Source organism: Paramacrobiotus metropolitanus, unplaced genomic scaffold (genome assembly GCF_019649055.1).
Source record: "Paramacrobiotus metropolitanus isolate TYO unplaced genomic scaffold, Prichtersi_v1.0 Parri_scaffold0000207, whole genome shotgun sequence".
Classification (NCBI taxonomy): domain Eukaryota; kingdom Metazoa; phylum Tardigrada; class Eutardigrada; order Parachela; family Macrobiotidae; genus Paramacrobiotus; species Paramacrobiotus metropolitanus.
The window spans coordinates 7,940-20,625 of NW_026570427.1; the positions used below are offsets into that span (position 1 = coordinate 7,940).

Consider the following 12,686-nt stretch of genomic DNA (forward strand, 5'->3'; position numbering starts at 1 on the left):
TGGTACTGCACTGACCCGGTGAGTGTAGGTGATAAAAATGCGCATATAATTGTTAATCGAAACAGCACCGCGTCCAAGCGCAAGGCGTATTTAAGGGGCTGCATCCTAGATCTGGAAGCACTGCGATTGTATTATCGCGCCTTGTCATTTTTTTCTGTGGTACTTGTACTCTGCGCAACGGCGAAACACAGTGTGACCTTATAAAATTTGTATACATACCGGCGCTTACATACGCACTTTATGCATGACCATTAATTCTGTTAATTCTTCAATGACTTTATATGAAAATTGACCTTTTAAAGAATTATATAGTTGACCAACCACTTTTAACCCGCTTATTAAGTGTGCCAAATTTTACGCGGCATCTGCCAGATTTTATCGTTTGCCAGTTGCCAGAGTCTCCAGGTTTTATCGCTCGCCATGCCACTGGCAGTGCCATTGGCAGGTGCCACTGCCAGGTTTTACACCCTGCCGATCTCAGCAGGGCGCCATCCGAGGGAAACCGAGGAACGGCCGAAAACTGCACCGATGGGGGAATCGAACCCCGGCTGCGTCGTAAGATCCGCGTAGGCAATACCACGGCGCAACGTGTTAAAAATTCTTGAAAGACTTTGTCGCTGTACATGAGCCGCTTCTTTCCTCACAGAGGGTTGACAAGGATTTCTTGAACGTTGACCTTTCTATGCTTGTAACGTTCAAGATTGTTAAGCTTAAGGGAAGTATGTCGGTACATACCTACATGGTACCAAATTCGGGTACATGTACTGAAATTTTCACTTTCGCGCAGTCCCCGAACACTTTTTTGCATTGTTTTATCACTTTTATGGCATGCTATAGAAAAGCAGTTTGTGTACATTGGCGTGAAAGCCGGTTGGTTGTGCGCGCAACATCCGGTTGGGAAGTTATCGGGGAAATAAGATTTCAAAAGTTCAAATACGAGGAGGTGCACCAAAACTCTCACTATATAAACCGATCCTCTTCAAATTTCGCATTAAAGCGCACATTACCATGAATATCGTTTTTACACCGAACGTGGTTTCCACCATCGTTTCGAAATTTTAAAATGATTTTCAAAAATAATGACACGGCGTTTTGGCTATTGTCACCACAATTCAATTTATTGCTTAGAATTTTGCCACCAGCGGCTCCATTCCAATACTGTTCCGGCCACCACCGGCAGAAAAGGCACCAAGCGAAGCTTATTGACACTTATTGGATCACTAAAGTGCGGGCTTGCATTTTCGACATTAAACTTAGCTTCTTCAGGATTTGTTTCTGTTGAGTCCTGCAGCCAATTATCGCAAATCGTGCCCAATTATAACTGACCATCCCATTGCTGCTGCACTTGCAGAAACGAAATTCCGGTGCCATCTCTTCCGGTTGATCTCAAGGCTTTCTTAATCAGTGGTGCCGATATATGCAGTTTTACGAAAAAAAAATACTGGGATTGATGCTGTTTCCGGTAGGCGCGAATGTTCAAGTTTGCATAACACAAAAGGGAATTTGCATAACACAGAAGGGAAAGGTGGTTGAATTTTCGTTTTTAATTTATGTCCATTTTTTTATACAGTATTTTAATTTTACAAGGGTTGGGCTTTCTGTCACGTACGCGGTAATGGGGTGGTAATACGACTATACGAGATACGGGATAATACGGAGTGGTAATTTGTCACGCTAGCGTTACAAGTTACAAGTTAACAACAAGGGAGTGGGGGTGAAAAATCGTCTGAAAAAAACAAACTTGAATCGGGTAGAGCAGCTTTTAGTGCAATGTATGGAATAATACAAATATCTGTATATTATGATACTGTACTTGTGAAATGTAAACATTCAGTTCGAACGGTGCATTATTTAAGCCGAAGTAAAAGTCAAATTTATTATAAAATTAAACATACTCATTCTAGATTCTAGAAGCGGTGCGCGTTACTGCGTATGGTTATGTGTGTTATTAAGAAAAAGATCAATACTACGCGCGGCCTCCACACAGTCTGCAGATCTCTCAAAAACTTTTAAAAAAATCTGATACCACAGTTAGATCGGCCGTGGTTCAGAACTGCGTCACATGACGTTTATTTCTGGATACGTCCGATCAGAATCGTGCCGGCACGATGGCCGCAAACGATCCAGTCCAGTTCAAGGAAGCTTGGACAAATTTTGCTGGATACAATACGTAGAATTAGTCATTAAAACGCAAATTAAACGGAATAAAATGTACTGAGTTTTGTTACTTTCGTACAACGCCCCACCACCAAATCAATTAAGAAATCACAGGTTAGACTTTCGGCTTTCGTTGTCAGTACAATTCTATGTATATGTAGAATATTAAAAGTTTCAAACCATTCTGACGGTACGTTTAATAGAAGTACTGTAGAATTACAGTAGTTTATCGGGCTGTTCGATTTTTGTTAGGAGTCACTCTTCCAAAAATTCGGTACAAGTTTGATGCAGCATTTAGAAATGAAAGGTGAGTGAGTGACTGAGCAAGCAATACTGTCTTGTAAGCAAAATCGCTAGGTGAGTGAATGAGTGATCCAGCTACCACCACTGTCCAGTGAGCAAAATCGCTACTAGTATGGTCGTTTAAGTGAAACAGTGTGATAAGTGAATAGGCGATGGTCGTTTAAGTGAACCAGTCGAAATATCATTTGCGATTTTCTTTCGGATTTTTTCTTTGTCCGATTAAGCAAGGCGTACCCTTTACAGAGGACTTGAAATTTTAAAAAAGCTTGAACCGTTTTCTTGCAAATGCGTCGCAAAGAAATCAGTGACGAAAGCACTTTAGCCACGCCACGGGTGCCACTGCACTACGCTCAAATAATTGCAATCACCGCCATACATGGGCGGCTGTTAATTCAAGTCAGTTAAATTTATGTTAAATTGAATTTTTTGTTCGTTTCTTTGAAGCTGGTGTTTTTAAGCTGAATTCGTTTTAGTCATAGCAATCTTCTTTGTACAACCGCCCATGTGTGGCGGTGATTGCAACTTTTTGAGCTAGTGCAGTGGCACTCGTGGCGTGGCTAAAGTGCTTTCGTCACTGATTACTTTACGACGCATTTGCAAGAAAACGGTTCAAGCTTTTTTAAAATTTCAAGTACTCTGTAAAGGGTACGCCCTGTTTAATTGGATGAGGAAAAAATCCGAAAGAAAATATTGGTTTGTGGAAAATGATAGTTCGACTGTTTCACTTAAACGACTGTAGAATTTCGAAAATCTCGATACAAATTCTCCTTAAACGACCATACGGGTCGGTAAATAAGTGAGTGGGTGACCGAGCAACAACTACTGTCCAGTGAGCAAAATCGCTGCGTGAACGAGTGACCAAGATATTCGTTGATTTCAGCCATGGATCACAAGAAACGCGAAGCCGAAGCCGCAGCTGTTTCTTGTACGTATTATATTATGCGTATGGGTTACATGGGTATGTGCATTATATGTATATACGCATTATACGCCGTGTCATGTGTGTACATCATTTTGCAGCGTAGGGTACGAGTTAGGTAGCTCGTAACTTAACAACCCTCACCTTTCAAGGACAGGTGTTAACAACAGATCACCATGACTACCGATGCATCGTTAATTACCCGACAAACAGACTCTTGAATTGCGCTTTGATGTTGACCCTTGGGTGCTTATCATTAGTGCTCCGGTAGTGTACGTACTGTGCCGCTCCTGCAACGCGACAACTGCTAACTATAAATAGTTTATGAATATTATATTTTTTTTACCTACAGCGCTCTTTACAAATATCGAACTTATCAAGTTGCAGCGAACTAAGATGTCTGTGTGCACACGAAGGACGCGTCCCAGATTGGGCCAGTGGTCAGGATGCTCCTGGTGTCTATCTTTGCTGCTGCAGATGTGTGAGGGCTTTCCGGCACCATCTGGAAGTCTGCCGCCAATCAGCAGTGGCCGTATGTCCCGAAGAGCGGGCAGCCCGGATTGTGAGTACAGTGTACCGTTTATTACTTACGAAAGCGCCTTGCCAATTTCGCAAAATATGCAATACATTCTAAATTATTTTATTTTATACATGAACATAAATTTCGATTGTAGAGGAATATATCGCCAAAAACACTTATGCTTGTAGTTGTTTAACAGGTACCGTAACGGCTCCGCTACCTACCAGTAACATTAATGGAATACAACTGCTGTGGGTACGCACAGGCGGCAGGCGGTCAATTTCATTCAATTTCCCTTTTAGGAATTGTTTTCAATTTTACTGATCGTTCTCATCATATGCCGTTCTGGTGACAAAACGTTTAGTAAAATGGCTGAATTAATATACAGTAAAACCTCCCTGATACGTACACTTTTATGTACGTACACCCTCTGTATTAAATACACTAAAACACTTAACCAAAATTACTCTACACTGCGAAAAACACCTCTGAGTTCCGTACACCGCTACACTAGCGGTGGTTCCGAACCACATTATTGCACGAGCGCGAGCGCCAATACCATTGGGAAATGGTATTGGGGTTGTGGAATTGCAAAAGCGTGACGTACGCTCTTCGTGGCGTCAGACAAATTTTATGCTCTGGACGAAGACTTATTGCCGCACCTCGCGCTTCGCGCTCGGTGCAAATTACGTACGAAATTTTCTTAACGGAGGTGTACGTATAAGAGAGGTTTCACTGTACGTGTGAACGATATATTGTAGTGAACGACATGCTGGCGCAGGCGATGGTCAACAGCCGGCAAGACGACCGCATCGTACTGCCGCAGCTAACCGCCAGCCACGATGCGTTGGACAGCGTGGTAGTACGGCCGCGACTCGGGGAGGATGCGACGTTCCAGTGCGAAGTGCTGCCGGGCATGGACTGGCGCGATGTCGTCTGGCTGCATGAGAACCGCATCGTGTTTAAATCAGGACGACTGCTGCCGCTGCCGGTGGAGGACATCTCGGGACAGGCCTACAACTATAGCCGCATAAACCACACTCTCTCCCTCCACATCCTGAATGTGACCATGCGGTCGGGGGGATCCGTGCAGTGCATCACCGCCGCGCCGGGCTCCGACTGGCGCGTTCTGCAGCGCTTCATGCTGCTGCCGCTGATTACTGACCATCGCGACGTCTTTTTCTATGAGGAGCACGACACTCCCTACCTGAACGTCACCGAGGGGAAGCATGTCGCCGTGCCGTGTACTGTCCGTCTGCCCCTCCCGGAACGCATCCACAGGAACCTGCACAACCATATGATCTGGCGCCTTAACGGCCGTATCATCGTCGGTCCCGAGGAGGCGCCGTACGGGCCCCTGTTGTCTACCCCGAAACTGGCTGCCACCACCCGCAGAGCGCCGCCCCCCAACCGTCCCGGACTGCTGGCCAGCTTTGTTTTCAACTTTCGGGCGATTCGACTGAATGATACTGGAGAGGTTCAGTGCTTGTTCCGCCCGCATCAGGATATCCACGAGTGGATCATCCATACGAGGGCGCTGTGGGTGTTTCCTGAGAATGACTTGCCATGGTAGGCGATGACTGCTGTACGACAGTCAGAATGCAATTTCTTGCAGACATTGACTGATGCAGTCCTCTAGCCGTTTGCTTCTGTAATTAAAGATATTAAATTACACTAGGAAAGTGCACTCGCTTTTTGCGGGCACTGCATGACCGAAGCGCGTAGCAGGAATATGTGTCTAAATTGGAATAGTTTGGGCAGAGCCTCTAAAGGTAAAGCAATTTGAGCTATTTTCAACACAACAGCACTAGAAGATTGCCAATGTAATCGGGAAAGCCATCTATGTAACAGAAAATCCGTCCACGGCTCTAATAACTTTGTTTTCGCAAGCGAATGGTTTTTTTAAATGTAACTTCTGCTATACCAAATAGAGATCATGTTGTTTTATTTTAGAAATATTGTTGTCCCTGCTAGACAAACTTTTCTACTCGAGATGTTGCAGTCTTTAACACCGGACGCATGTGGTATATAATATTTCGACAACATCTCTCACATCAGAGGTTTTTTACGGTTACTCTGCAAGAACAATCCCGTCTTGATTAATAATGCGATGTTATCACTTTTGTTAGGCAGTAACAGCACTTGTGGAATGGTCCAAAAGGTCACACCTTATTCTTTACTACGGGTCAGTCATCTCAATAATTTTACCAATGGTGGCCAACGAGTTCCCATTCTAGCGATTGTATAAAGGATAAAGTCAGCAAAAACATCTGCTGGGCGTTTTTGCCGGTCCGGTTCTCTCAAAATTTATGGGACACAAATATAAATATGCAAACCCAGAAAAGCACTTTTGTTCACGTCACAGACAAAACGGAACCAGCCAATAAACCGTTGCCCATCTTTGTTGCGTATTTAACTCGCACTTTCTAGCTTTGTGTTCCGTTTTCCGACTTGCATATTACTAACTAATTACTGTAAGCATATTACTGCAGTCTGTAACTCAAATCTTCCCAGCGCATTTAATGTAGCTCCGTTCAAGCACGGTACTAATAAATTAAAATGTTAAATTAAAATTTGTGGAAACTACAGCTTTTTTAGTTTTTTTGTTTGTTAAAATAAAAAATTTAACTTGCTCTTCATGCTTCGATCAGTTCTTGTATTTTCTTGAGACGAACTGTGATCACCGTAGGAACAGGCACAGCCTCAGATGCTGATGGGCTCGAAGACGAAGAGCAGAACATGATTAATTAGTTCAAAAACAATACGAAGTTACGGACTACCGTTGTTAAGTGCTAAAGAAAACTATTTCAAACATAACAGCTATAGAATGCGAGAGAACCATCAGGGAAAACCTGAGGAACCTGCTGTTAAGCCTCCTGAATCCTGATCGTAACATATTTCATTAAGTATTGTAGGTGCCCGGTGTACGTTGGAATAAGCAGCTTATCTGAGTTGCCATTTCAAAAAAACTACTCCGGAGTAGTTTCTTTATTTTGCTTATCCTGGGCGGGATATGCCAGTTCTGCATATTTACGTCACGCCATGCGAACCAACTGCCGTAGAGGGGAGGTGCCTGTGACGTGAACAAAAGTGCTTTTCTTGGTTTGCATATTTATATTTGTGTCCCATAATTGATGCAGTTCAGATCATAGACACACAATAAGAATTTAAAGCCGCTAGGAGAGAGGGCGGGTCCAGTAGCTTTGCCGGTACGACTTTTTGTTTTGTCAAATGGACTACCTCTGTCTGTAGCCTTGACGGGCAACGTTGACAGGATATTAAACTTATTAATGTTATTACAAAATCCTGGAAGAGAAAAATTTACGTACGACGGATTTTTTTTTAACCGACTGATGGTTCTGTCAGTCACAAGCGCATTGTTAGCATTTGGAAAACAGATTCGAAATGTTTCCATCACCACAATTTTTATAGATCATGAGTGTATGTGGCTACGGTGTCCATCCTTTTTTGGATCAGATGGTGGTACCAACGAACTGGCAAAACAAGTTACTCGGGGTGTAAGCGAGTACGGTTACCGTGCTTGTGTATTTGTCCTTAAGGTGTGTTGGTGGCAGTGACCGACGAACGGACATCGCCAGTTACATGGGGTGTAAGTATATACGGCCACCCCGCACTGGTGCATCTCTTTCCAATACACCGTGCTTATGTACATTTGGTGGCGGTGACCGACGAACGGACATTGCCAGTTACATGGGATGTGAGTATATACGGCCACCGCGCACTGGTGCATCTCTTCCAATGCACCGTGCATATGTGCATTTGGTGGCGGTGACCGACGAACGGACATTGCCAGTTACATGGGATGTGAGTATATACGGCCACCGCGCACTGGTGCATCTCTTCCAATGCACCGTGCATATGTGCATTTGGTGGCGGTGACCGACGAACGGACATTGCCAGTTACATGGGATGTGAGTATATACGGCCACCGCGCACTGGTGCATCTCTTCCAATGCACCGTGCATATGTGCATTTGGTGGCGGTGATCGACGAACGGACTTCGCCAGTTACATGGGATGTGAGTATATACGGCCACCGCGCACTGGTGCATCTCTTCCAATGCACCGTGCATATGTGCATTTGGTGGCGGTGATCGACGAACGGACTTCGCCAGTTACATGGGATGTGAGTATATACGGCCACCGCGCACTGGTGCATCTCTTCCAATGCACCGTGCATATGTGCATTTGGTGGCGGTGATCGACGAACGGACTTCGCCAGTTACATGGGATGTGAGTATATACGGCCACCGCGCACTGGTGCATCTCTTCCAATGCACCGTGCATATGTGCATTTGGTGGCGGTGATCGACGAACGGACTTCGCCAGTTACATGGGATGTGAGTATATACGGCCACCGCGCACTGGTGCATCTCTTCCAATGCACCGTGCATATGTGCATTTGGTGGCGGTGATCGACGAACGGACTTCGCCAGTTACATGGGATGTGAGTATATACGGCCACCGCGCACTGGTGCATCTCTTCCAATGCACCGTGCATATGTGCATTTGGTGGCGGTGATCGACGAACGGACTTCGCCAGTTACATGGGATGTGAGTATATACGGCCACCGCGCACTGGTGCATCTCTTCCAATGCACCGTGCATATGTGCATTTGGTGGCGGTGATCGACGAACGGACTTCGCCAGTTACATGGGATGTGAGTATATACGGCCACCGCGCACTGGTGCATCTCTTCCAATGCACCGTGCATATGTGCATTTGGTGGCGGTGATCGACGAACGGACTTCGCCAGTTACATGGGATGTGAGTATATACGGCCACCGCGCACTGGTGCATCTCTTCCAATGCACCGTGCATATGTGCATTTGGTGGCGGTGATCGACGAACGGACTTCGCCAGTTACATGGGATGTGAGTATATACGGCCACCGCGCACTGGTGCATCTCTTCCAGTGCACCGTGCATATGTGCATTTGGTGGCGGTGACCGACGAACGGACATCACGCTTCCCATTAATTCTGAACATAGAGGACCTTCGCTACGCTTCGGTCGACAAAGCATACGGCAACGATTTTCGTTGAACAGGATCGGTTTTCCTCACTTTTTTTGTTTCAATCTGTTGAATTTTTACTGGGCTAAGTTTGACAGCTCATCCAGTTTGTGTGACATTGATCGACAGCCATCATCAACATAATGTTAAAAATAAATTACCGTAACTTGAAACTAATTTATCTGCAAATGCCATAAATAATTAAGAATAGCTGCCAGCGCCGGTACACTATATGAGCTCCAAAGCCCGAAAATTAAAAAAGCAAAGTCTTCTCTCGAGTGGACAGGTTAAATACTGTACCGGTACTTAAGGAAAATGGCAGGGAAGATGGCGTCGAAAATGGGATACGTAGTATTACGTACACTAAAACTTTCGCTTTCGCGCACTCCGAATCACTTTTTAGTAATACTTTATATCATTCTAAAGCTAATGATTTGTGTACATTGTCCTGAAAACCGTTTGCGCGCGCAACATCCGGTTGCCGAGATATGGCGTACTAAAATGGGCGAAAAGCTTAAATGCATTGTTGTGTACCAAAAGTCTGATTATTATCCGATCTTCTTGAAACTTTGCTATAAAAGACACATGGCTATGAAGTCGAAAGTGAACCAATTTCAGGTTCAAAGCACTTTCCCATAATGTTAAAATGAATTTAAAATTTTTTGAAACTCATTTTAGAAATCGGAAAAAAATGCTATGGATCTGGTATTGGTTCACTTTCGACTCATGACCATGTGCCTTTTACAGCAAAGTTTTAAGAAGATCGGGTAATAACCAGACTTTTAGTACACAACAATGCATTTAAACTTTTCATCCAATTTTGTACGCCATATCTTGGTAACCGGACGTTGGGCGCGCAAACGGTTTAGCTTTATAAATCGTTTAGCTTTAGAATGACATAAAGTATTACTACAAAAAAAATTAATTCGGAGTGCGCGAAAGCGAAAGGTTTAGTGTATGTATCCCACTTTTGACACGATATACCGGGCCATTTCCCTTAAAACAGCCGTAGCATTTCTTGCACAGCCAGCCGCAACGCGAGTAAAGCAATTGAAGGAACGGCTGAGTTGAGACGGCGGGTGAATGCATGCCGCATGGGCCACTGCCAAAACGCCGGCCGAACTTCCAGGCAACCGAATTTTTGTGGGGTAAAAACGCCGGCAGAATTTGTTTTGAACAATTTCAACTGTAAGTAAAAATGCTAAAAAATATTACCTGCCTCCAGGCATACTTGCCACGCGGTGTAACGAAGGTTTGGGACTCTACACTTACAATTACACAAGTATCTTTATCGGCATGATTTTAGTGTTGCTTTAAAAGCGTGCACAAAAACTCGCGAAAGAGAATGAAGAGGCCGCGCAAAAGAGACAAAATTTAAAGGAGTATCCACTGCGCTTCCAAAAACCAATCACTAATCTTTCATTGAGCGCGCTAGCTGTACCTTTACAATAGAAATTACAGTAGGAACTTGCACAAACTATACGTTTCGTATCAATCGTATGGATTTTTCGCGTCATGTACAAAAAATATATAATAAAAACACTGTATTTACATGATATATTTTAAATATATTAATAAAAAATGTTTTTATTGTATATTATAATTTTTTAATATAGTATTTTATTATGTATTTTTATATACCTATGTATAACACGGAACGAGGCCTCTGTCTGTCTGCACAATTTAAATGGATTATACCTTGTAGCATGAACTATGTACTGTACATGAATTTTCGCACGTACTATTTCTTAACTATTTACCAATAAAAATTAGAGAGGCAAAAGCCATAGACCAGCGCGCACGTACATTCATCTGCACCGGAAACGGAAAGCGGATGCCGTCTTGAAGCGAGCCTGCACTTCCTGTTGTCAGCCGCGCAAAGTTGTTAATTACAATATGGGAACAGGGAGGTGACCGGTATATTGTACATGGTAATCATATAGATACCCGTACATAGGTGTACATGCTCGGGGATTTCCTTTTTCGTATACTCTAAAACACTTTTTTGCGTTTTATGACATTCCGTGGCTAACTGGTTCGTATACGTCAGCGTGTAAAACGTTTGGGCGGCGCCATATGCGCTTGAGGAGTTTTGTACGGGTGAAATACTGTACTGGCAACCTGCACTGGAAGGAAATTCGTACTGAGTGCGAGGTACACCATTTTTCTGGATATCAAAATAATAGGTCCACTTCGCTAACGTACGTGCAGCCCCTGCTCATGGACCTAGATATTTTTATACATTTTTTAAAAATATAACAAAATATATTCAGCTAGTACATTACAACAGCGTACGCACTTTGGTTTAAACTGCGCACGCCATGCGGTCGTACATTATACTAAAGGCAGCCTACAAAACCAGAATAAAATTCATAATGGAATTACTGTCTGTATTCGTTCCCATAAGTGCGGAATCGCAGATGGTAATTGTTTACATGAAGAGCACATTCTGGAAATACAGCCGGGCCAATGTTCGCATCATATGGGCGCTGCAACATTAGCCGCCTTTATTGACCCATTGAGGCTCGTGCTAATGAGTCATTAGCGGCAGCTGAACAGCGTCAAACGGAAATCCAGGTGAGCCGGATGCGGTGGGATTTTTCCCGCCGATCAGCTATCGATTGCCGAATCACGCGATAAATTCACGATAAACGCTTGTGCTTGCTGAATTACTTCCAACAAACAATTTCGTGCACTGAAAGCAACAATTCGTTAACAGCTGTGTAAGCAATCCTATAAAAGCGAATCAACTGGAAAAAACCGAGAAAATGGTCGCCAAAACCAAGAAACTGAAAATTCGCTGAGTGTCGCATAGCGCACCCGCCTTGGCAAGCACTTACCGCAGCAGAACGCTCTATCAGAACCGGAAAAATACAAATTCACTGTGTGTCGCACAGCACGCCCGCCACAGCGGCGGCTAGTGTGAAAACCGTGTTGCCGCTGCCACCGCCCTGAAACGGCGGTGTGAGTTGTTATTCTCGTCCATATTGGCGGTCATTGGCTGCTTTGGTTCGGTTCACAACGCCGCCTCCCAGCAACCAACCAATCGCCCCGCCCACTCTTGACGTCACGGTACAATCGGGTCGTACAACAGCGCATTGAAGTCACGGTACAACCGGGTCGTACAACACCGCATTCAACACACCCAGTGCAACGGACAAGCCGTATCAACCGTATGACCGCACCACTCAACTGGTAAACAAGCCCGTATAAACATGACCGTTCCATCAGCGCGACGCTGCAGTAAATCCGTAAACGGGCCATTTTAGGAGTTTCCTACGCAATTTAGGGATCAGTCTGTTTGATGTTTTTTTATTCCTGATTTTAATCTTTTACCTGTCACTTGTACAAAGCTGAAACGGTCAGAATCCCTGTTCCTTGGATTTTTTATCGAATTTTATCTGTCGTGCGGAAAGTAGTGTGTTGACTGAAGAACCTGTGATTTGACGGTTCTCGCGCTTTTTATTGGGATCCTCCGTCTTCTTCTCCTGGCGACCCGGGTAGGGGACGACCTTGACGCGTTATTGGGCCCGGTCTATGGAGGACAGAGTGTGGTGCTGTGTTGATGCGTGTGGATGAAATGATGATGATCATGATGATGAGGCGCATCATCAGTCTTCCCTGTGATTAGTGTTAACGGACACCCACCACTCGTCTGCCAACGGGATTCGCCGTACGTCAGCTGCTCCGTGAGTTCGCAAGTGCTGACGTCCTGGGAGAAGTGGAATAGTGTAAGGTGTTAGGGGAAATAAT

The 12,686-nt window shown here is 44.4% G+C and overlaps 1 protein-coding gene across 1 annotated transcript; it reads left to right on the forward strand.

Annotated features, from left to right (window-relative positions):
- Nucleotides 1–3,656: 3,656 nt before the first annotated feature.
- Nucleotides 3,657–5,905, forward strand: LOC129600984 (uncharacterized). Its single transcript, XM_055499674.1, has 2 exons — nt 3,657–3,941; nt 4,661–5,905. The coding sequence occupies exons 1-2, from the start codon at nt 3,704–3,706 to the stop codon at nt 5,470–5,472; spliced, it is 1,050 nt and encodes a 349-aa protein (XP_055355649.1). The 5' UTR covers nt 3,657–3,703; the 3' UTR covers nt 5,473–5,905.
- The last annotated feature ends 6,781 nt before the right edge of the window (nt 5,906–12,686 follow it).